The sequence below is a fragment of the Empidonax traillii genome, unplaced genomic scaffold (genome assembly GCF_003031625.1).
Source record: "Empidonax traillii isolate 1590-97213 ecotype Southwest subspecies unplaced genomic scaffold, ASM303162v1 scaffold1169:size251926, whole genome shotgun sequence".
Classification (NCBI taxonomy): Eukaryota; Metazoa; Chordata; class Aves; order Passeriformes; family Tyrannidae; genus Empidonax; species Empidonax traillii.
In genome coordinates this window covers 40246-65796 of record NW_020956362.1, presented here as the reverse complement: position 1 = coordinate 65796, position 25551 = coordinate 40246, and the positions used below count along the sequence as shown (strand labels likewise).

The 25551-nt window shown below is 38.6% G+C and overlaps 1 protein-coding gene across 1 annotated transcript in view; it reads left to right on the top strand.

Annotated features, from left to right (window-relative positions):
- Positions 1-25551, top strand: part of KIF26B (kinesin family member 26B) — a gene marked incomplete at its 3' end in the record, with an annotated part of 205739 nt that overhangs the window by 148317 nt on the left and 31871 nt on the right. Inside the window, exons 6-9 of the mRNA XM_027905598.1 lie at positions 1438-1531; positions 2892-3154; positions 5830-6013; positions 10090-10249. Coding sequence (XP_027761399.1) covers positions 1438-1531; positions 2892-3154; positions 5830-6013; positions 10090-10249 — 701 coding nt within the window. The remainder of the gene's footprint in view (positions 1-1437; positions 1532-2891; positions 3155-5829; positions 6014-10089; positions 10250-25551) is intronic.

The window sequence follows — 25551 nt, the reverse complement described above, 5'->3', positions numbered from 1 at the left end:
CGGTCTGCCATCACCATCAATAATGAAATCAGTTTATTAAATTTTAACTCGATAATTGTGTGTTTCCTTTATTCTTTACTGTAAATAATTTCTCCTAAAATAATACAAGCAATAAATGTGCTAAATGGTGCCTAGTAGGAAAATCCTAAAAATCAACAAGCATATTATAAAATATTATTTGGTGTATAGAGAGATCTGATCAGAACTGCAGTTCTCTAATACAGTCCTCTATGCATTAAAGGGTCAAGGGTTATTTTTACAGTTTTCTATTGTACAGCTTACAATAAGAAGCTGGGGGTTTTAATCTACAAATCTTTATTCATGTGTATATATGCAGATTTCTTCTTTTTATTGGACTTTGGTTTGATGAACTATGTTACTCAAATGTCATGAGGACAGCAGAAATGTACAGTAGCATTGCAAAGTATAATTAGAAAACCATCCTCTAAGGTTGTTTCTGTACTCATAAACTAAACAGAACTAGGACACAGGACCAGCTAAAGTACTGTCATATAATTTTGTCATTAGGCCTGTCCCTCACCTAGTTCTCGTCCCAGCAGTTCGCACCTCCCAGATTAATGCCTGGCTGCAGTTCAATGGGCTGGCCTGTGAACAGTCCCTTACTTGGCCCCTTTTATGTTATATTGTAGAGATATTTTAGAAATAGCCGTGAACTAGGTGAATTTATGTGATTTATTATCAAATGCAAAGTACTTCCCATCAAGGACTAAACTGAATTCTGATTTAGTTTCATGAACTATTGATAGGCAGTTGCTGCAGAAGCTCTGTAAACCATTCAACCTTCTTCAATCCAAGCCTTAAATCCAAGAATGCCCGGTTGTACTTCTTAAAATACTGCTACAGTCTTCAGAATAGAGCCTACTGCTGCAAAATGCTGAGAAGACTCATAGTAATGTAGAGTCACCTAGCTAGTACCAAAGAGGCTGTTTGTTCCCCTGTTGTTCTCTACCAACATGCTACTGTAATTGAGCTCAATCCATAATTGGGCAAATAATAGAGCCTGTAAAAATTCCTCAGTATTGGATTGATTTTTAATCAAAACTGTAATTTAAAATCTCCAGAATGGGCAGTTCCAACAGACCAACCACATCCCCTTACAATACGTGCTGGTTTTTTTAACCCCGCGAAGAATGTTGGTGGTTCAGCAAATGAAACTTACTTGACACAGAAGAAAAGTCCTGTTTCATGTGCTTACACAAGAAATGTCATTCTCATTGACAGCACAGACCACATGAATAAGACAAGCAGGATTAGACTTTTTGATACTTCAACATGCTAACTGGAGCAGGGATGACATTGCTACCATTTTCCAGTGAAAATAGTTATTTTCCTTATTATTGTTAATGCTTTTCTTTTTTTTTTTTAATTTTTTTTAAATTTTATTTTTATTTTTTCTTTTTTAAATACCTGTGACAGGCTGAAGTATGTGCTGGGACTGTGGCTGAAGTGATCCAGTCTGTGGTCAATGGGGCAGATGGCTGCGTGTTCTGCTTTGGTCATGCCAAGCTTGGTTGGTATTGTTAAATTTCCCTACTCAAGCAGCAAAATTAATATTTTAACCCAAGATTGCTAGTATATTAGATTAAGGAAAAGAAACTTTCATTTGTCTGTGTATATTAATTGTATTTGAAAGTAGTACACGGTGCATGATTTGTACTACACCTTCACCTCTTGCTTGCACGTCTTTGAATATTGTGTAAATATTGGACAGTATGGTCTTTGAAACAAAAGTTATTTTTGAATTGTTGCTTCATTCTATCTCCTGATTACTATAAAAATTTTTAGCATTGTCTTCAATTGTTAATGAATGATCCAACAATGATTTACAGTTTTACAAACGTGCTTGGTATTGGAGATGGTTTGCCAAAATACGACTTTTATCAAGCTGTGTAAAGGCTGTTAGTATTCACTTAAATACTTGATGTTTGTGATAACACTGTTCAAGTGTTGTGACTGGACACTCAAAGAGTTTGATTCATATTCTATTCCCTAATTAAACAGTTCACTCATTACTTACCTATTCCTGCAGCGTCTCTAACAAGTCTTATTTTAATGGTTAACTGAACGTCACCAATGGATCAAAACGAACACTTTGCAAACACTTCAGTAGAATTTTAGAATAGGTATTCATGGAAGGAAAAATAAGGAGAATAAAGGAAAGTAAAAAAGGAGAATTGTCATGATTAACACACTGTTCTTTTGAAATAATTGGATTTCAAGAGTAATAATATGTTTTTCTCACGCTTATCTAGTTGTATTTTGAAAGTACAGTCTCTTGAATGAGGAGGGTTTTGTTGTCTGTGTGCAATGATCTCCATTCTTTACTGTCTCAAAGAAACGCAGACATATACACATAACTTAAAAGGATAATTTAGTTTTTCAGGTGGTAAAGAAGATCAAGCTGCATCAGCCCACAATTATGCCAAATTATAGGCAACAAAAGCTGGAGACATATGAAATGTAATATAGTGCTTTGAAGTAAAATGGTATTGAAAGAATACTACACTTACAGTATCTAAAGTAGGGATTTTTAGAGACCATGGCACTTCTTCTCTACTCAGTTCTCTCCACAATTCACCCACATCCTTCAGAGTCTGCACTGTTGCATGGTAGGGTCCTGCAGCATCCTGCCTGGGGAATGGGACACGTCAGGGAAATGCACGAGGTAATGGTTTTTGAAAGCAGCTCAAGATCTCATCTGCATTCTCCATGTACTAATTTGTCTGTCTGCCTACCTTTTCCCTTTGCTGACTGTGCTTGTTATAGTGAAGTTGTTTCCAGGAGTTTGTGCAGGATAATCTCTCTTGGCAGAAGGCTGTGAAGGTCCTGGGAATAATGTTTTATTTTCTTCATCCCTCTGTTCCTGACAGGGAAGTCGTACACCATGATTGGGAAGGATGATTCCATGCAAAACCTTGGCATAATTCCTTGTGCCATCTCATGGCTCTTCAAGTTGATTAATGAGCGGAAAGAGAAGACAGGAGCCCGCTTCTCAGTCCGAATTTCTGCAGTGGAAGTGTGGGGGAAAGAAGAAAATCTGAGAGACCTGTTGTCAGAAGTGGCTACAGGCAGCCTGCAAGATGGCCAGTCCCCAGGTGTCTACCTTTGTGAAGACCCCATTTGTGGCATGCAGGTGAATCCAAAGTTCATTTTACATTGAAACAAGGAACATGACTTTTTTTTTTTTTCTTTAACTATTGAGATGGTTCAAATTCAAGAACTACCCAGAGCATTAAGTTTATAGGCTTGAAAGTGTTTACTTTAAAACTTGCAAGAACTTTATGACCTGCAGCTGCAGGGCCATCTGCTCTCCTGGCCTAAATATTTGTACCTCTGGTATAACTGATATTGAGCAGGGGCTTGTGTTTGCAATAAAATCTGAAAACATTCAGTGCAAACAAAAATTCACCTCATTCTTTAAAAAAAAAAAAAAGTGTGATCTCTCTTTTGTAAAACAACAAGCTAAAATATTTACAGTACTGCACAAATAGCTGTAGGCCATTAATATGGCTGTTTATTTCTTTATAAACTACATTATTTATAGCATTTGCATTAGCAATGTTGCAGGAAGCATTAATCACTACTTATTAATTGCTGCCAAGAAGTAAATTCCTGAGCTGGGCAAGTCAAGAATAACTTAAACTCTTCTCAGGTTCAGAGGTTTAGCAGGACTGAGTAACTGGCTCATGTATTTTCTGTATAACCATGAGAAATGCTCAGCAGCCCTATCTTTTCCCCACTGTTGCTCTGAGGGGAAAAGGAGTCTATTCTTTCATTTTGCTGTGTGTGAGGGCCTAAATATGCTTTTTGTGTGAGTAGATGGAGAGGGAGCAAACAAGCATGATAGAGCTTAAATATGTCCTTTCAACCTGAAAGGCAAAGGCTGATTCCATTGAGAACCTGCAGAGCCCTGCCTATCCAAGAATGGGAAAGGGAGGGAGGAGGGAACAGATCCACAGGGTCATCTACGCTATATCCAGCTCCAAGCATCTAGACATCATTATTCACATCTACAAAAGTCATGAACTGTGAGGTTTTAAACAACAAGTAATACATTTTGTGTCTTATCTCTTTGTGGTTTAAGCTTTTTAGGCATACTTAGGTCATATTTTTTTCATTGTTTTCCTTTCTACCTAAGGACTACAAAGTTGCATGTCAGTTTTAAATAACAGTTAGGGTTCTCTTTCTCTCTTAACTCCTGACTTTAGTGCTTTATGAAATACTTACACTATTTCAAGAGGTCTCACCCTCTGGTATCCACTAATGGCTGTAGTCTAGTGAATATGAGATGAGAGACTTGAGCCTTCACAGTTCCTGTTGTGGTGGTAGATGGGTCAGTTAAGATCTGAATTATCATATGTACATTACTTGTGTTACATAACTGTGTGACATCTACCTTCTCTTTAAAGCTTAATTCTCTACCAAGGTATTAAAGCACAATAGCAATAATAATAAATATCCCATTATAATGGCTTATTTTTATTTAGATACAGAACAGCTATATACAAAATGAATTATTTTAGATCAGTGAAGAAGAAGTGTCTCCATGAGGCATCTATGTACCTCTGCAGTGTAAAATACTGAATTAAATTGCAAGGGAAAAAAAGCCTTTTTATGTGTACTAAAAAGACATAGCGACACTCTGGAGTCGTATGTCCTACACCTGAATTCTCAAAATCCTCAAATGAAGGGAGGTTATTATATTATAGCCATACAGATATGCAGAATCAGCAGTGTGTATAGCAAATGAATGATGACCATATGTCATACTGTCTGTCACTGGACCTTTCCAAGTGTGCACATTGTTGCTTACATTAGTGAGATCAGCTCACAGACTGGCCTGCTTTCTGCTTGCCTTGTTAACTCCTTCCTGCCCCTCTCCCTCTTTCTTGAGAGTGCTTAGCCTTCAGCTGTGTCACCCCATCCCACACACAGCCTCAGCTTTATCCCTCCTCAGGCTGATTAACGGTCACAGAGAGAAAGCAGAAATACTGTCTTTAAGAGAATTTTACTTCTAGCTATATTATATAGCAGGGGAACAAACCCCAAGAAGGGGAGTTACTTGTTGTTTTTACACCAGACAAAACAAGTTTATCCTATGGGCTATGGGCCAGCTCTGCGTACTGCCGAAACTAATGCTATCAGATTGCGCAGTCACGTGTCTCTTCACAGACAGCCTAATCTTAGATGACACAAAACATGCATGCATTCCTAATGTTATGGGAGGGTTAATAATATCTGCCCTCCTAAGCTGTCTGTCACTCTGGGGAGTTAAGAGCAGGCTGGTGACTGGGATTGAAGTCCCTCAAATGTGAATGTATGTACATTACCTGCCTTGTTCCATTTAATGGATTGCCCTGGCTTATTAGCAGGTGCATAAGCTTTTGGTAAGAAGGGGTAAGGAAAGGGCTTCTCTTCTGTGCTGCTCCCCGGATGCCATGGGACTGGGCACAATTTTCAGTCCTGTTATTTCCCAGATTTATCTGGGACCATTTATCTGTGGTCTGCTCCCTTCTAACACATTCTGAAGGGTAACACGTAGCCCTGCCACTGCCACTCTCCATCAACTATTGAGTTTTTGGATTGACATCCACAATTTTTTTTTCCTAATTTTAGCCATCAGGGCTCCTGGAGGGCATGTTATTGCCACTGCCAGTGTTAGGAGAGTCTCATTCCTTTGGCAGCTCCTCCTATTTGGTCCCAGAAGAAGGCAGCATATCCACAGTATGTGTTGACTGGTGTAAGTTGTCTGCTGGTATTGACTTGGGTGGGAGTTTCTAAATCACTTCTCCCTTGTGTTGACTGCAGCTTCAGAATCAGAGTGAGCTTCGTGCCCCTACAGCAGAGAAGGCTGCCTTCTTCCTGGATGCTGCCATCGCCTCACGCCGCAGCAGCCAGCGGGACTGTGATGAGGAGGATCATCGCAACTCCCACATGCTCTTCACTCTGCACATCTACCAGTACCGCATGGAGAAGAGCGGCAAAGGCGGAAGTAAGTTGTCCTCTCTCTGCTTTCTCTCTCCTCCAGGCCTCTCTGGAAACTGGGCCTTTAAACAATATTCTTTAGTGGTAAAAATCAGCAGAGTTTTTCATTTAGCATTGGGTGGGGCCATTCATACCAGCGGACCATCTATGTGCCGGGTGAAGATGCCATTGAAGGCCACTGGAAATTATTACCGTCACTTGTCCGTTTAATTGCTGTTGTGGACATGCTGACAATTCTTAACACTGTGTGGGCCTCTCCATCTTAAAAAAAAAAAAAAAAAGGTGCTTCTCAAATTGTCTTTTATTATTATGTCTACAGATAGTGTTGAGGTAATGGATTAAAATATTGTGGTGACGGGAATTACTTGTCACCCTTCTGTTAACTGTTCCTTTTCAGCACCTGAATAGCGCAGTGTGTGTCGAAGCTCATGTTGGCAATCCAGAAACTGGGCAGCTGATGTTAGCTGATGTTAGCAATCCATAAACTGTACCTTGTCTTGGAGATACACATTATTTTAGTTGCTGGCCAAACTATGTGTATACAGAGGACTCTTGTAGTCCTTTGTAAAGGCTCTGGAGTTTTCAGATAGACTTGCTCCCTTTCTTTGTTAGAGATGGTTTTACTGGTTTGTGTCTTTGCTTTTATCTCCCACTTGTCCATGAGATGCTTCTGTGTCTACTTTTATATTGCTATAATTTTCAAAGCTTTTGTTTGGCTCACACCATTTATATTTTTTTATTATATTTGTCTTCTGTTTCAAGACTCCCAAATTGTTTATAACTACAGATAAACTGAGAAGTTTTTTTTTAGTAAGTTCCAATGATGAAAGATTTGTATAATGTGAGGCACCCCTCCTGTAAAAGAAACTCTCACATTAAAATTCTTTTTTCAAATAATAGTTTTTTACAGGGAAAAAAGTTTTTTCAAAGGACACTGGAGACACCTGCTTCTTTAAATTTGTGGGCTTAAGCAATTTTGCAGAATCAGCATGTGTTTCAGCTCCTGGCTCTGCATAGGTTATCTGTAATAAGGAATAGATTGGAAGCTATGATGTGTAGTGGGTGCTCACCACTGCAGTGTTAATGTCTAATGCTTGAATGAAGAAAATTTACATTGACTGTACTTATAAGAGAGAAAACCAGAAAGTTGCTCTAAATGGAAATACAGCCTGCATGTGTTTAAGTAATAACCCCTGTGGAATTGGCAGGCAGAAATCTCAGTTAACTAAAGGTTTATTAATTAACAACCCTGCAGTGGAAAGGAAGACTGTGAATACTCAAACAGATTGGTTTATAGAAATAAAATGGCTGATTTTGAGGGAATAATTATTGCAATTATTTAATACTTAATGCTTTTTACTGCATGCAAGTACATGTACACACAGTCCTTTACTACTATTTTCAAATGCCATTAATAAAAGGGAAAATATTATTTTCCTGTGGCTATAATTTCAAAAAAAAAAAAAAAACAACAAACCACCATGATCCTGTTGGATTAGAATATTGCATGCTTTGCCCACTGTCTCTAGTTACATCTTTGTCTAGTGGTCATACCACCTCCTGTCTTCAAGTCCCCATATCTGAGTGGCCTTACAAGCTAGGCAGGGTCAGATCTTGCTGATAATTGAATGAGGAGGGAATTCCAGCTGCTCAGAAAGGGCGCCTAGTGATTATCACTGTCTCCTGCTGTAATGAAGGACTTCTCAGAAAAAAACCATGAAGATAGGAGAGATATATAGATTCCAGTAACAGGATTAAAAAAGGAAAGGAAGAAGGAAAAGAAAAAAAAAAACAAAATAGACCTCAAAAACCTCAGCTTCTGAAGGATAAGAGATTAAAGGGCTGACTAACGTGTGATTTTGATAAAAAATTACTGTTAGAATAAGGCATTGGTACTGTACTTACCTCCTTGTTAGATTCATTACCAGGAATGTCATGAAGCAGGCCTAGCACCATTGAAATAAATGACATTGTGGCAGAACTGGCACAGTCATTTTTCAGCTGTCAGCTCTGCAAAGTCTCTCTGGCCATAGACAAAAACAAGTGTTATGATGTTTCACTTCTTTTCTCTATAGTTGCCAGGTACATTAGTGGAGAACTTGTCTAACAAATAACTTCATTTTCAAGCAAAGGGATCTACAATCTTGAAAATGTTACTTCAGCATGTAAATGAAATTAAAAGGAAAGATCTAGCAATTTATCTTATTCTGCATTTCCTCAACCTCTGTAATGGGAATATATGTGGAAACAATATGACTGAGCTTTTGAAAGTTAGTGATTTCTTTCATTTTCTTTTGTTTCCCTGATACCTGGTAATCTTAGCAACAGAAACACTCATTACATATGATTCAGTAATGTCACCTGCAGTCATTTTCAGTAGGCAACAAAATGCATTTCTTTGTTTTTCCAGTGAAGTGATTGGGAGATACTCAAAAAAGATAATTTCAGCTTTCTGAGGGTAGCAATCTTAGAGGACTTGGAGACTCTTAAGATTTTTAAGGACTCTGAAAGGGGAGACAAAAGTCCTCCATGAGCAGTTCAGAGGTGCAGATGCCTGACTGGTTCCCCAAGGAATCCTAACTTTCTGGGGCAAATGCAGGAGCCTGTAGTGTGTGGGGATTCTACTTCCTTGTGAGAGGAATACATAGAAGTCCAGTGTTGCTGAACAACTAACAGGACTTAAAAGCAGCAGAAGCCATTGTATTTTAACAACTGCCGACAAAGACACTGGATACACTTTTGGAATGTTATTCTCAAATACCATAGCATAAATCACTTCCACAGGAAGACTGTTCTGTCTTCTTTCATCTTCTCTCTTCTTTCTCCCTTCTTTCTTTTTTTCCCTCTGCTTGCTCTATTTTCATATCTTCTCTTTTTCTCTTAATTAATTTTTTCTTTTATAATAAAAATCTACTTGTAGTTTTATTGTTATTAATTTTTAAGCAGCCATCAACTATAACTGAAGAAGAACTATAGAATTATATATAACACATTTTAGAGAAAACCTTTCTTTTTTTTAGTAGAAAGTTTTGTGTCATGCAAGACACCAGGTAAATTGGACTAAGCAGTGAGCCCTCTGTCTTGCAGTACTAGCAAAATGAAATCTTTCCTTATTTTTTCAGCGTAGGTTAATACATTTTATGTTATAGTTAATAGTTATATATAGCATTAGTAGCTGTATCTTTTTTATGCTTATGTACATTTTCATAGTACACTTTCTTTCTGAATCTGAAAAATTATATGATTGTGAATCATATTTTTGTCAATACGTAGAAGTTTTACAAGTGTGTTCTTCACTTTTCTATGTAATCCTTCTACCTCTTACAGTACCAGTGTGTCTGCCATGGCATGGTACCACAGCTTCTGAATGCAGGGCCCTTGAGAAAGGACATCTGTGATTGATAAGACATTTATAAAGCAATTAAATACATCTGTAAAATTCTTTTCTAAGGTTCCCATCATGTAGTTGCTCCCATTACCATCCTTGCTTGTGAAATGTCCCTGCTCAGTGCTAATACTTCTTTTTACCAAATGTAGAACTTGAGATGGTGCATAGTATGGCAAACCTTTTCTTAGCTGAAGTGATAATGTAAAAATATGTAGACCTAAAGCAAAGTTGAACATCCCCACAGATGCCACACGTTCTTCTTAAGATTCAGTATTCAGGATGGGGAAAAAAAAGAGAAGGATGCTTGCTCACTAAGCAGCAGTTCCCAGCCTGTAGTATTCCAGACAGAGGAAGAATAGTGACAGTGACAGAACAGAGCCAACTCAGGTACAGGCTAGTAAAGCTATATTTAAAAGATAGAATCGTGTTGGTGGCTCTCACAGAGTTAAAACTGCAGGAGAAGGTGAGTACTGAAAGCCTTGGTAACTTTTAAACAATTCTGGAGTAGACAGCAGTGTACAGCAATAAAGACCGACAGTGAGTTAACAGGACTTCTACAGTTTGTGTCTGCTAACATGAATTAGGGAAAGTTTCTGTGTTGTTTCCTCTTCACAAGTCTTGGTGAGTGCTCTACTTTCATGGGAAGCTGCTCTTGGAGACATACACTAACTGTTTGCTTTCTTTGTTTATGGCAGTGTCTGGAGGTCGCAGCCGCTTGCACCTTATTGACCTGGGCAGCTGTGTGAAAGTACTCAGCAAAAACCGTGAGGGAAGCTCTGGCCTCTGCCTCTCATTGCCAGCACTGGGCAATGTCATCCTTGCCCTTGTCAATGGAAGCAAACACATCCCCTACAAGTAAGTTGTATTCTGGGTTGCACCTAATGGGAGGATCCTTGAAAGCAATTTGTCTGTCTGGGCCTGAGGCAGATTTGGGTAAGGAAGAAAACAGTCTGCTGGGGTCAGTGCAGCCCTCTTGAGCTACAACAAAACCTTCCTAAGGTTCAGTGACACCTGACCTAACCTTACATCTGGTAGCTACACTGTATTTGGCAAACAGGCTTCATAGGACTAGAAGCCTGGTGAAATAGGACCCAGGTGCCTGACAGATCCTAAGGCTTGAAGTTCAGCACATTAGGGTTTTGTTTTCTGGGACTATTCAAAGATTTTTTCAGTGTTTCAAAGCATTTCATGCTTGTTCCAAGGAGAGAAACATTGCTGCCATATTGCAGCACTATAGAGAAAATTATTTTCCTGTCCGTTGTGTGGAATTTACATTCTTGAAAATATATGTCATAATGAGTATGCATGTTTGTCATCAGATTCTTTCTGTGGCCCAAGGTTACTTTGCTTTTTTTTTTTAAAATATGGTTTGAATCTCAGTGTCAGCCTTTAGCTTGCAAAAACGAAGTAGGCCCTATTTGTCACACTAGACAAGTGGCCTTTGCTACTGCAGGCAGCTTCTGGGGAATGAGAGGAATTGCTCACCTCGTAGGTACGCTTTGTACTCATTTCTCTTCATCGTTGCCTCACCCCATTTGTCATGTGTATAGGTCTGAGAGGAAGCTTGGATTCATTACCCAAGCCAGACACTCACACTGCTTTCCTATTGAGAATTTCTGATTTTGTGGATGGTATTGCTTTTCTCTGGCCTAGAGCCTAAGGAATAGCAACTAGCATCGTGGGAATGGCTTACAGTAGCAACCTGTAATCAAACTGCCAATGAATGCCACCATTCATGAAGGACGCGTATGACATTGGGAGTTAGGAACAATAGGATGACATGGAAAACAAAACAAGTCATTCACAGAGCAATATTTCAGTCAATAGATTTTACCCTTTTTAAAATTTTAAACGTTGCAAACATGATTATTTTCTCATGTTCATTCAAGATTGCTTCTTTGGTTTTTGTCTTCATTTTGGAAAATAAAAATGAATTGAGGTTGGTTATAATTTTATTTATCTTCTAACATTTATTTTCAAAAATTATTTAGAAGTCTGGACTTAAAATGTGCTTTCTGGAAATATTCCCATTCCTAGAGCTCAGTAAGACTGAAGTTATGGGCCAACAAAATTTCTTTGTATAAACATTCATTAAATGTTTGTGAATCATGCACCTAGTGATAGTGTGAAAATAGCTTGAATTTTGCACTTCACAAAGTGTAACTGAAACTATACTTATCAAAAATCTGTTTTCCTTCCTGTTGAACTTTATGGACTGAAGGGAAGGTCAACTGTAGAAATAGAAAAAAAGATGTTAATGATTCTCTCTAGGCTATAATTAAACATACAAGGAGTAGTTACCAAATACAACAATTGTCTTTCCTGGCAATGACTGACCAGGAGAAAAGCATTACCAAACATTTCTTCTGCTTGGATCAAATTTTGTCTTCTTCTTGTTGAGTAGAATCCAGAAAACATTTTTCTCCGTGTGTGATCTGTTCATGAGCAATTGAAATTGGAGTTTTGGTGGCTGGGTGAGCATAAACACTTTTTGCTCAGTAATCTGGCAGAACAGGTGTGTGCTGCTCCTTGGTGGTGATGAGAGGAAGGGGGATGTGGGGATGTGTGTGCTGCATTGTAGAAGAGTCTGAGTATCCCATAGGTAGATGTGATATGTGTTCAGTGGCACCTTTTGTTTAGAGCAATGACTAGCCTATCTAGCTGAGATAATTTCCCTTTCTCTAGGGGTGTTCACTTTCATGGTTGAGGATAAAATAAAATTTTTGTTCCCTGCCTTTTTTTAGCGGGACCAAATTAAAACAATGGAAGTGTTTTCTTATGTGACAGCTCTGCACAATGTGTGTGGTCTCAGCAAATTTCCATAGACCAGCAGACAAAATGGAGCATCTTTTCTTTATCTGAGCTAATTAACAGCCATTAAGTGTTTTATGGCAGCCTGTCAGTAGGTATTGCATTGCTTCCTGAGAGCCCGGAAACTCACAATTCATAGATTTTTCTCTTACTGCAGAAATTTGGTTCTCTAATCTCTATGAGTCTGCAGGCTCTTCAACTCCCTTCAGTGCTGTATCCAGCTTTATCTCTGCAGGTAGTAGTTGTAGGGAAAAGCTTGTTCAGATTCATAGCTGGTATAAGCAGATGCTACTGCTATACTGCCTTCAGTGATCTGTGTGTTTGTGCCAGGGAGGAATTTGCCTCTCTGCCTGCAGTCTCTATGAAAAACACATGCTGTTGTTCAGCATGTTGCTTTTCTTTTATTGTTTTTCTTGTATTGTTACCTTGGAAGCCATTAAGTTAGAATCTTTCTCCTTTGGGAATCCCACCCCCCCACCCCCATCCCATTTTTGGAAATAGTAACACAGACACTAGCTTCAGCAGGAACTTGTCTACTGAAGTTGTAAGAAAGTAAAATAGAAATTCTCAGACATCAAACAATATGGTTTGGGGTCTTGTCCTACATTCAAGTTAAATTCCACATGGGTCTGAAGAATGGGCAAGAATCCCTATAGTGGGCAAATACTTGCAGCTAAGGAGCAAGGACCAGGTCATGATTTCTGGGAGTTTGTATGTTCCATATACGTACTTATAATCTCTTTCTAATATCTCGGTGGGTGATCTCTTTGCCACTATTATGTCCAGTCCTATTTTGAACCTTAGTAAGCATGTCATTCTGTCATGGTATGAACCAGTGAGTTCTTCCAGCTCAGCATGTTATATAAAAATAGAATTTTTAATTTGGGTTAAATACATTGCCATTTTATGCCACCAGTTTCTTTTGCTCTTGAGTTATGAAAAAAATCCTTCAGAAGACTGGGCAAGAATCACTTTCTCCATGGTAATGTCAAATATCTTCATACAAATTGGAAAGGGGCACTTGCAAGCCCAAGGAAGAGCAAGGGAGTAAACTGCTGCCCTGACCAAGTATGATAGGGTTTAGATCTGCTACAGAAGGGTTTTGCTGAGCTACAGTAATTGTTAGTGCCATTTTATGTTTTTAAGAGAATTTCAGTTTTACATTAGCGCTGCGTTATCTGCCTCTGATTTCCAAGATGAATATGTTTTAAACCCCCAAATGAACATCCATTTGCACAAACTCCAGATACTGGTTTATATAGCTCACAATTCAAAAATTACTCGAGTTGCTAGGCAACACGGGTGGTGATAATTCATGGTAATGCTGTTTTGGAAATAGTCATTTTTATACATTTTAATGACTGTGAGAATGTAAGAAAACTGGATGGGAAAGTGCATAGCTGTATGAATTTCTCTTTCAGAAATTGTTGCTTGTTTGATTTAATAGGCTTCTCTCTTACTGTGCTAGTGTTTCCAGAGGAATCCTATGTTTTGAACTACATGCTTATCCAAGGAGGAAGTCTTGTCTGTAAAATAAATGGGTGTGAGTTAAAAGCATGAATTTTTTACTTGGCACTTCTGCTTCTCTGTTATGTGGTTGCAGTTCCTCCCAGATCATACATGCTGGTATTGGTTTTTTCAATCCTATCTGCAGAAAATAAAATGATATTAAGTGTGTGGTGCAAGGTTGCACAAGAGGCTTCGTGGCAGAGCCACCACGTTTTAGGATCTAATCTGGTGTTTAAACCATAGGCTAATCCATTTTTTCTTTCTGCATGACCTTTGGAAAATAATTTATTTATATATTTATTTATTCATTCCCATTTATAAAACTACATTAGAAAACATTCAAATAGGACTTTTTAAAGGGCATTCAGTTGGCAAAAAACATTATGTAATTTTTAACTGTTGCTAGGACTGTGTTGCCTTATTTTTTCCCTTTTTTCAGAGTTAATGACTCACATAAATGACCCTAATGGGAAGCATAATCTGGTGGTTTTTTTGATCAAGAGTAGAATATTATTGCTTTTAAGTAAAGAGAAAAGGAAAAATGTTGGCTTATAATATTGTGGTATACTAGCCTAAAGAATGAACTGTATATCAGATATTTTCTTTAAATTGTTAGTTGATTATTGGAATAAAAATGAAAATGAGGATTGGAGGCATCCAGTAATTCAGATTCTTAGTTAAATGGGCATACCTGGTGTTTCATCTTTGTAAAAAGCTGTGCGTGAAAACTGGGATTCCAGGCATCTTTTGCTTATGTGTCGTGCCTTTTCATTTGTACTATGACTTATATTATTTTTCTCGAATTGTTAGTGGAAACTTTTCAAAAAGAGATAAGGAAAGCTAAAAACCAATTCACAATACAGTTCCTGTACAATAACTAGTAATAGTACTGGAGATTTTATCCTTTTTTATGAGCTTGTACTAAGTCCTAGCTTTGTTGAATTGTGTTGAATTTCGTTGAATTGTGTAATTCACACAAGCATGTCTGCTTACTAGGCCTAAGAATTCAATGGCACATTTGAACTATATGCCAATGAGCAATCTATTTAATTGCTACTTCATCAACACCTAAACCTAAAATAATATTTGTTGGTTTTCACTGAGAAATTTAAAACACTTTTATTTTGCACTATTGCACCTATGTCTTTTGCTCCTCCTCAATGAAAATGTGGTACCAAGACCACAGAAAGCCTAAGAAAAAAATCCGGTGTACCCTTTGGAATCTCCAATCTTTCTGTGTTAATCTAGCATCGAATATATAAGAAGTGGGTGAAGAACTGTTTTACTGTTTTACTTTTGGAATGTGAGAGCAAAAGAAGGGGTAAAAAAAAAAGAACAAAAGTGAGGACATGAGAGAGAGCTGAAACAGAATCACAGGGCTGGGAAATAGCCTGAAATTAACGGAAGAGCTCTGAAAGACACTGAAGTTCTGTGTAAAGGAGACAACAATCCACAGAGAAGAACCGGGAAGTAAAGAAGGAAGAGGAAATGAGCCTATTGAAAAAGAGGAATAAGCCTGAGGACCCCCCCTGAATGATCCAGTTGTAGGAGAGCCGTCAATAAATATTTTGTTGAATGTGAAATAGTTCCTAATTAGCTATCAAAACCACAAGCTGCTCAGGAACAAAACAAATTTCCACGAAGTTGGCAGCCAGGTCGTATGGACAAGAGCCTTGGCTAACAGCCACTGAAGCCACTGGAGCAATGCCATCGTACACCAGCTGAGGCCCTGGCCTGAGGTGCATGCTCTTTGACACTGGGCAGAGGGCTTTGGCAATATGTAAGTGCAGTGCAGTTGCCTGCAAGAGCACTGAAACACTGTCAGCATGGACATAATGAGCACTTGGAGCATCTGGCGCAATTACTTCCACCTTTGGGGTTTTTCTGTATCTGACAGTTTTGCTAGGTTGAATTTCTGACAATTTCCTCTTTTATTTCAGGGAACTACGTAAAATAGATGGAATAAGGGAGATGCACAGTCTGTTAATGTAGGAAAACTTCTTGTGTTTTCTTAGAGTAATTTAATCTGCAACTCAGGAGCATGAGAATAACGGATTTATATGCCCCAGCAATCACTGTTGTAGAGTTCATTAACAATGCACTTTATTGTAGAATAGTTTATACAGCTGATAGTGCAGATTTGAGCTTTATCTGCACACATCTTACAGTATTATGTTTCATCATCAAGTTAATGAGAGATAGTTGACAAAATCCTCAAGGAAAGCCTCAGTGGGGCTGCCATTCCCCAGCTTTGTTTTTCAACTCAGTCCTGCTAGCCTGGCAGGACTATATAATGTGATAATAACTGGAGCAGAGGTGTTTGTGTGTATGTGTAGTAGGTGTGAGTATGTTACATGCACTGACCCTGAACACCTGTTACACCAGGTTTACAACAGACCTCAGCAGACAGACTCCATTCTGCACAAGTATTCCAGCGAGAAGAATCAGACCTCACAAACTAGCTCTTCTAATGCTGTTTGAACATCTCAACAAATTACTACTTTACAGATACTGTAACAAGCAAATGATGATGGACTGCAAAATGAAATGAGAAGGGAAGTGCTTGTGGTTTATAGTCAGACTTAATAGCAATTACAAATTGCATTTAGATAGCCATTCCTATGAGCAGCAGATAACTGCATCATGGAAGGACACTACTTTGGTCCCGGGCCAGCACAGACGTGACTGGTAATGAACAAGCAATCCAATAGCGTGCAGTTATTCCTGAAATATAGCTTGAATGGAGCCCAAATAGGCCATTGTGGTGCTTTCATTTTTCACAAATTAAGTTGTACTTAATTCATTAAAATGCCATTTTGAACCTTCAGTCAGGGTATCCAGCAGTTGATTCTCACCTGTTCCCCCACTGGTTCAGGCTCAATTGAACATTAATACATTTTCTCTTGTGGAAATGTGGTGATAATTCATTTCATGTATAATTGAACAATTTTTAAATAGTCATATCCTTGGAATAACTAGCTCTTGTACAATGCAGCAAATTATCAAAAAGCATGTAATAATTTTTATTAGGCTCACTTCACATTTTTGGTTATCTCTAGTTTCATGAATAGTTGCATATGGATATGATGTGTGAAATTAACTTTCATTTCCCTACTGATCCTTCTTTCCTTGCACAAAACCAGTGTGACTTAGGGCAAAAGATATCCCACTGCAGTCGGAATAGCTTTTCATTGTGTAGTGCGAGTACGTAGCCCCTTGTTAGGAGTTGGGCATCTCATCACTAAGAAAAGGTTGCAGACTGCAGAGAATTTAAAAGAGAAGCAAGAAGAATTATGAATGGTCTGAGATGAGAGGGTTACTCACCTGGAAGAACACAGGGACAGAAAAAAATCTTCATAGCTTGCAGGAAAAAGGAGACCTCTGAGAGGGGAGATGACAACTACTCTGTAGTACTTCAAGGATGTCAATACACACAGGAGGAAGGAGTTGTTTCTCATGAGATAAAGTGCAGAATGATTTCTTATCCTTAAGTAATGAGATGGAGGAATACAAAATTTAAAGCATGCCAGCGGGGATTCCTGTAAGTCCGTGGAACAACTACTGAAGAGCAGAAGTGAACACTTCCTTGGTAGAATGATTTAAAAGCAAAATAAATGTGTAACTAACAACTATTAATGAACAGTTATATAATAAACTGTTTAAGATGAGTTCGGGACTAGGCTTATGCAATTTCAGTTTAGAGTTCTGGGTCCAAATCTTTGTCAATTTTCAATACCTGTACTTCCATTTTGATAATTTATCTTCATCCTTGATTGTAAAGTATTTGCACATGGCTGACAGATACACAAATAAACAACAAAATATGTTCTGGTGTGTCTACTAGAATCAACTCTGCTTTTAGAAGCCTATAAACCAGCAGTTGTATGGATTGTTACACTTGTATGACATCAAAGAAATTTGTAAAGTCTCAGCAATATCTTTCTCAAGACCCCACCAGATTGTCCAGTCCATTCCTGTGACAGATGATTTAACTCTGTTAACCACTTTTTTTTTCTTCATCATTTAGTTACACATTTTGTTAAGGTTTCTTTCTCTTTGAATTGCAAAATCAAGTTCTCCCAGTGCTTGATCCAAAACTCAATGTAAATCAATGGAAATCTTTTTATTGGGATTTGGCTTTAACCCACAGATTAGAAAACATGCTTATATGTAATTAGATGAGATAATCCTCAAATCCTTGCTAAGGGATATTTCATGTTCAGTGTTTGATGATTAACAGCTTATTTGTTGAAAGAGGCAGTATGTGGTTATGTGTTACCTAATGTTGAGTTTGTTTGGGATTGCAAGGGATGTAATTGATGGAACTGGTTAATGGGAAGACTACAAAAGCACAAGCATCTATTAAATGGTTGCAGTGGGTCTATGACCATGAATTTGGAGCTCAAGAAATTTATACAGAAACTTGACACTTAGCTAGGAATTTGTGACCACTGAAGTGGCACAAGCAGGACTCTTTGATTTTCCTCTTCAATATATATAAATAGTATTTGTGACCTTAACTTAAAAATAAACAAAACCTGTGTTTACATTTTTTGGGCAAATAGTTGAACAGGTTTTTCTTCAAACTCTTTCTTTTCTTGGACTCTTTTTGACATCACCCCCTCGATGGAGTGACAGGCCCTAGAAGCTTTTAAGAGAATTCTGTGGTTGCAAGTGGAGTATATTTCTGCCAGTTTGCTTCAGTAGAATTTGAATAGCGTTACAACTGCAAGGTGTTTTTTTCAATACAAACTTTTATTGAAGTTCTTATTTTCATAGCACGTTTGAGAGTAAAGCAATGAAGATAATCCTCTTGTGCTCTTCAGATACCAGATTCTGCTGGATGATCAAAGTTTTCTGGCTGGTAGTTGCCTCCAGGTCTATACACAATGAACAGATGTTAGGGGGATTTTTTAAAATATGCATTGACTTTTTAGAGTTTAGCAGGCTGGTTAGAACTGTCTTCTGAAATATGAAAATTACTTCTCTCTCCTTCTGCAGGATGAACTTGTTATTTTAATTTTTAAAATGTTGTTTGTTTATAAATGCCATCCAGCTGACATGCTTCCTAGCAATATCTGACAAGACTCAGTAAAATTAATGTCAGACAGAAGGTTTAACTGTTTTAGCTGTGTTTTCTTTCAGCTAGGTTTTGTCTTATCATCCCATCAGAAAAAATCGTTCTACCTGCCATACTTAAAATTATTTTCCAAAGGGTTATTATTGAGAGATGGTGCGAGTTACTAGGTTGTCTCTCCCTATTTCTTAGTTCATGCTCTTGGTCATAAATAAAGCTTTGCTCACTTTTAAAATCAGTGACAAAATGTACGTCCGTAATGTTGGAAGTATCAATCCTTCTGGTTCCCTTTGGTATAGCTGGTTCCAGAGAGCAGAGGGCTGAGGAGAAGAATGAAGGTGGTGGCTATTTTGGGTGCTGTGACAAACATGGAAGCTATGGAGATAAAGTCTTCAATCCCTATAAATAGAACAAAAAAATTGGGACTAGTAATAGACATGAAGGGATTTTGGAGTCTGGAAAAGGACATATTACACTCTGCAGGAAGAGGTATTCTCACCGAAGTCTTTCTCCTGCTGCCCTCACTGTAACTTGGACAACCTGCAGCTTTCCCTGGTGTCCTGCCTGCCTTCAGTGGGAGCACCAGAGGGCAGGGGTCTCACATGGCTCCAATGTCGTGTGTACCAGTTCCTTCGGGCAGCTCAGACTGCACCAGGCACCTGCACTGCTCAGCTCAGAGACAGAAGGAAAACAAAGGAGGGGAGCCACTTACAAGATGAGCTGTTAAAAGCACATCATCAGGTGCAAGTGGGACCTGAACCTCCTTGGTGCAGTCTTTTAAGGATTAAACACAATTTTCATGTCTGCCTCCAGCTTTAAACAGAGTAGCAGAATCTTTTGTGCTCCTAGGCTGTGTTTCCTCTCTCTCGCAAACAACAGTTTTCACAAGCTCTATGTGAAGTGTTTTGAAGTTACATGCCTGTGCAGGAGGACAGGAATTAGATGCAGTATCCAGATCTGCTACCCAGCTGGCTTGTATGCATAACAAACAAAAATATTTTCAAAGGTTAGAAGCTTCAAAAAATTTCAAATTTTCCAGGAAGGAGAGAGTGTTCTTGGAGTTGTGTGTTCTCAGTCAGGTCATGCCAACGTGCACCTGCTGAATTCTTATCATCTCTCTCGTGTGTGGACGTTAGTGGGGTGGTGAAGGGCAGTTCTGATGTCAAAGGGGACTGAGAGTAACAGCTGTAGTTGCAATAGATTACAGGGATGTATAAACTGTTGGGGGGAGGCTGATGAAGGACCAAGGCTGAATAAGATTTAACTCTCAAAATACGTGTCTGTGAAAGAGAACCAGTTGGCACCCTACCACATTGTGTCCAGTGGGATTTGTGAAACACTCCTGTTTTTTTTCTGCTAATGTTAAAGCTGCTTACTGTGAAGTGTGTTTTATAGAAAAAGTGAGGGTGTGCTTTGGTAACCTTTAGGGACTTTTCATCATACAGAATATAAAGTAGGCCTGTTAAGCTTGTAACAGATTTTCTTTTCTCTTGTTAGGTGACTGCTGCCATTTTGGATGGCTGTGTGCTGTGCATTGGCATTATAATCAGTGGCTTCTATTGGTTTTGAGCTACTCGTGATTGCAGTGTGTCGTAACTGAAACCAGGGCACAGTCCTTTGTGGGCTCCTTTGCCCAGAATCATTCATGTGTGTGTTAGACATAAACATCGAGTTGGTTACACAACTAGTAAAGTCCTTTGTGTCCATTTGCAGGTGCCGTGTCTGTTTTCCTCACACTCATCTCAGTGCAGGGAGCCTCATGGTGATGAGGGTGTTGTTTGCAGGAAGACTCTGGCTGCTGTGAATCTGAATGTATGTGCTCCCAGGGACTGTCACTTGTCTTCCCAGCAGGGTCAGGGATAGTCCAGGCAGGAACATACTGCTCCTGCGGCACTGTAGCAGAACTCTTCTGGTCTCCAGTGGTATCACCATCACATCTGTTAGGTGCCCAATGAAAATTGAAGTGGATTTTTTCATACTCCCAAGAAAATTCATAGTGTCTCTGAACACACTACTATATCACACCGTGCAAAAGATAGTAAAAGCCTTAAAAATAAATTTTTAATTCCACTGGCCAAGTTCCATCTGTCAATGGTGCTTCTCTGTGGAGCAATACCTGATCCTTTTAAGGAATCTGAGCATCACACTAATAGCTGTTCCAATACCTAATCAGTGAGCAAACTCTGCTGTTCCTAAAGGTATCCCTCTCATGGAAGATGAGAGAACAATAGATAACTGAAGAAAGTAACAGCAAAATACCAGATCTTTTCAACAGGGAAAATCTAGTGTTGGGCTATGAATAAAGAATGTTGCAGGCTGTGTATGAAATGATAGTGAGTTAATATTCGACTCTAACAGTAATAGTGTGGGTATGTGAGAGTCATTTTGACTAGCAATTACACATCTATTTTTGCAATAAACAGCTGTGTTTTCTCTCTGTGGAAACTAACGTTAAGTTCAGAACACAAATAACTTTCTTAATAATTTTGTGTTTGTATTCATATAGATATAAAACCAATAACTGTATGCTCCATGATAAGTATTGTCAGCGTGTTGCTTCACCTTACTTAATCTCTCAGAAATATAAAATATCAAATATTTCCTACTAATATCCAATCTGTAATCCATATTACCTAATGAGTTCTGCATTCTTCTTTGTGTATTAACCATTAACTGGGCCACTAACTGGAGCTTCATATAAGTTCCTTTTTAAGACTGCATAATTTGAAAGTAAAATTCCCTTGTGCTAGAAGCCAGCTAGTAAATTTTACCAGTGATTATTCTCGGAAATACAAAGGGACTTATCTAACAAGGAGTTAAGTATTCTATGATGACATTGTAAGTTATATGCTGCCCGCATGATCTTTCACTACATTTTTCAATGCATGAATGTGAAAGTAAATTATCCTTGGTTAATCTCCTAATATGCAGTAGGACTATATGTACAGTGCTTTTTCTTTCTAGCTCCTTTCTTATAGGGAATGAATGTCTCCCAATCCTGTCGTCTGATTGTGTTCATAATGAAACATTTTTGTCACTTAAATCTGAAAACCATTGCATATTTATGTAGAGAACATTCTTTTGGTAGGTCTAAAAATCTGGGCAGAGCAACAGATCTTCACTTCTCTTGCTGTGCAGGTTCTGAGAAGAGGAATTATGAGGGATTCTTTCTCCTTTCACCCACAATAGGAAGAAAAATTCTCTATTGCCATGTTTAGGAAAAAAAGGTCCAGCTTCTTGCATATCAAAGGCTTATTACTGTTTTGATGTCAGAGCTAGATGAGTGTTAAAAACTTGCTCAGCACGCTGCGTTCCCCCATTATCTAAGTTTTGAGTTGTACAAGTATAGATCAACAATAGATGTGTCTGAGTGGTTGTTTTACAAACATAATTTCTTTGAGGCATTAATGCGAATTTTGATTGTGTCTATTTTGACTTATTCAGAGCTGGAATCAGTAAACACTGGGCACAATATTCGTATTGTTGCCTGAATATCACAGTCTTCAGAAAAGAAACTCTAGCACGGTTAGAATGCAGGAAATGAGACAACCCCTAAATGTGGTCTTGTTCTGTTTTTCAAATATTTTTGTTATTGCTCAATCTGTTTATATTAGTTATTAAATATGTAACTTTTGTATCGCATGATGACCTTAATTTACACAAGCTTAACAGAATGTGAATCAGATACATTTTCCTACCTGATCCTACGTGCATCTTTCCATCTTTAATCTTTTTCACCCATAAACAAATGGTAATGTTATGAAACATAGGTTTCTTTTCCTTCTATATCTCCAACGTATCTATGAAGTAACTTTGATTTATCATACAATTCTGGAAAATATCTAAGAAGCACTCATTGTCACTGCTGGAGTCTCTTTAGTTTCTCAAATACTTCCATAATCTCAAGCAGGTGAGGTAGAAGAAGGCAAGTATAACTGCAAGCCCCATTTCTGATTCTGGGACATTCCAGGCCCAGCCCCTCATGTTGAATATTCTAGAGGCTTAACCAGTAGCAGGCACCCCAGGATGCGTATTGGGTCACCTTGCTGCCCGACATCTCCACAGGACAGGATGCACAGTGCTGTAACCCCAACTTTGACATGTCCCCTCTACTAGCAGCAGTCACATTCTTGGCAATCCCCCATGGTATCGCTGTAGAAGGAAATTGTGTCTTGACTGCTGTCTCAGTGGCTGTGCACCTAAACATCCTTTGATACTATATATGATGCTCTTCTACATGGTGGAGAAGGTCTAGAGGTGTGTGAAGCTTTCACCCTTTTCTGTTTTCTTTTGTATTTGCCAGGTCTGAAATTGAATGACATGTTCTGCTGTGCTAATTGATTAAATGGCATCTATCATAACATAAAGAGATCAAACAGAATTGTTTTTTCTCCCATGTTACCATTTAGAGCTCTCAATTCTTTGCAGATCATTAGCGTATAATTTTCAGATGAGCTAGCCAGTAGGTCCCTAAATAAAAATTAGTAGAAAAGATTAGCTAGGAAAGCTAGACTGGTAATGAGCTGTTGCACTACAGTAATGTGATACATTTATAGTTCATATTTAGCCCTAATCAGTGATAAGAGCAAGTTGTCAGCATTTGATAGCTAATTGGTGTTTCTTGGAATTACATTGCAACAAAACCACTGAAATGAAAATAAAGCTTTTCTTGATATATGACAAGTTAAGGCTTAACTATAAATACTTGGGTCAAATACACCTCTTAGCTACACTATATGCAAATTAGCTGCACTGAGGGAAGGTTCATGAGTTGTCAAAACATCTTTGGTTCTTTTTGGTTAATTACAATTTTTTTAAAAGTGGTACAGGAGTGGCTTTGAAAACAAAACCAGGCCTTTAAGCCGTTTGCTATGTATTTAATGTCATATGGCACACACAAAACCTGTAAACCTGAACTACTGAAAAATATTAACAATGCAATGATGACTTGAACTCTTATAGAAGTCCATTTCTGAATGATTTTGTTTACTCTGTGTTCATTTGGGAACTTCTGTTCTCCCACAGAATTAATTGGATATAAAATCATAACATGGATCTGAAAAATTATAAGGCAGGAATAATCTAAGCCACAGGATATGAAAGACTTAAAAGCCTGGCTAACTTGACATCTGTGAGCTGAGATTTTTGTCATTGCACAGCTATAATTAGGTGACTCTAATCACTCTCATAATTGCTAATACAGGAAATGTCCTGTCTGTCCTCAGTAGCTGGTGGTGGGAATGACTGCTACTCACAACATTGTGCTTCCAAACTGTGAAGCCTGACAAACTCCGCAAGCAGAATTTTCTCTGACACGCACGCTCCGAGAGAATTTTAGCCATCTCTTGAGAGGCTAAAGTGTATGTGGTCATGCAATCTCATTGCTACTCATTCAAATACATTTTTAATTGGCCATTTAATTGGCCATTTCCAATCAGATTTAACGCAGGGACAGGCCTTTAGGTATCTGAGGTCTGTGCAAGACTCTTGAGACTGAGAGAGGGATGGGACAGAAGTAGTCTGGGTCACGAAGGTGTGAAAACAGCAGTTACCTGTTCCACTGGTGCTGGCTTGCTAACCAGCTGAGCCGAATGCCAGCCAGCCAGTGTGCACAGACCAAGAGGGAGAGAGGAAGAAGCTGCATCTGAAGGAGATGAGTTAGGTGGGATGTAGCAGGGTGGGGTTATTAGAACTATACAGAAGAAGGGACTGGTCTTCATTACTTCTTCTACTCATAGAACAACTTGTTAATTTTTTTAGATCCTCACCATTTGAAATGCAATTAGATGAATGTATTTTCCTACTGAGTGAAATTCATGCAGTCAACAGTCAAACTTCTCTCATGATTTGATCATCAGTGTGTATGGAGCGGGAGAGGGAAGAATAATGAGAAGAAAGAATTTTGAGTTCACTGCTAGATCATCTAAGAGATCAATTTTTGTTAGTAAAATAGCGGCAAAAGTTAACACTAAGATGTTAAGGAAGTCCTGCTGCAACAGTAATTCAGTTTTACTATTCAGATGTGAGAGGAACAAATCCTGAAGGCCTGAGTTAGAACTCACTTTAGAGTGAATCAATACAACAAGTATTGCCATCTCAGACGGTGAGCTTTGAAATATCTTGACTGTTCCTGAAACTGGGAAATCTGGAACAGCTGTCAACCCTCCTTTCAAAATGGCAATACATTTGGATACAACCCTCTGAATACAACCCTCGCCCTCTGTTCTATGCAGAAGTGGTACCTAATGTCTAGGTAAAAGAAATGTAATTTAATGTCTCTAGATCTAGTAAATATCTGAATTGGTAACCCTTGAGAATTTATTAAGCCGAGAAGACAGGGATCTGTAAGATGCATCAGGTAGTGAAGCCTGAAGAGACAACAGTAGCTAGCATTGAAGTGGGAGCTATCAAACTAGAGGGAAGGCCACTGGGAAAGTTCTTCAAGGACCAGTTTTGGGAGTGATTTTATTTTACTTGACATTATTATCAGCAGCCTTGGCACACAAAGCAGGGGGTTGCTAATCATAGGGACTGGTTTTGCAAAGCTGAGAGCCGTCATCTGTGCAAAGGCATATCAGAAACATCAGATGAGAGCAGCTGTGAGGGCTACAGTAGTACAAAGGAGACTAATGCAAAGGAGTTCTCTGATGGACTGCTGACAATTTCTTATGCAATCTGGGAGCTCATCAGCTAGAAAGTGGATGGGGGTGTGTGCTGATTTAGGCATACTGGTTAATGATCACAGGTGTCGACAACTGAA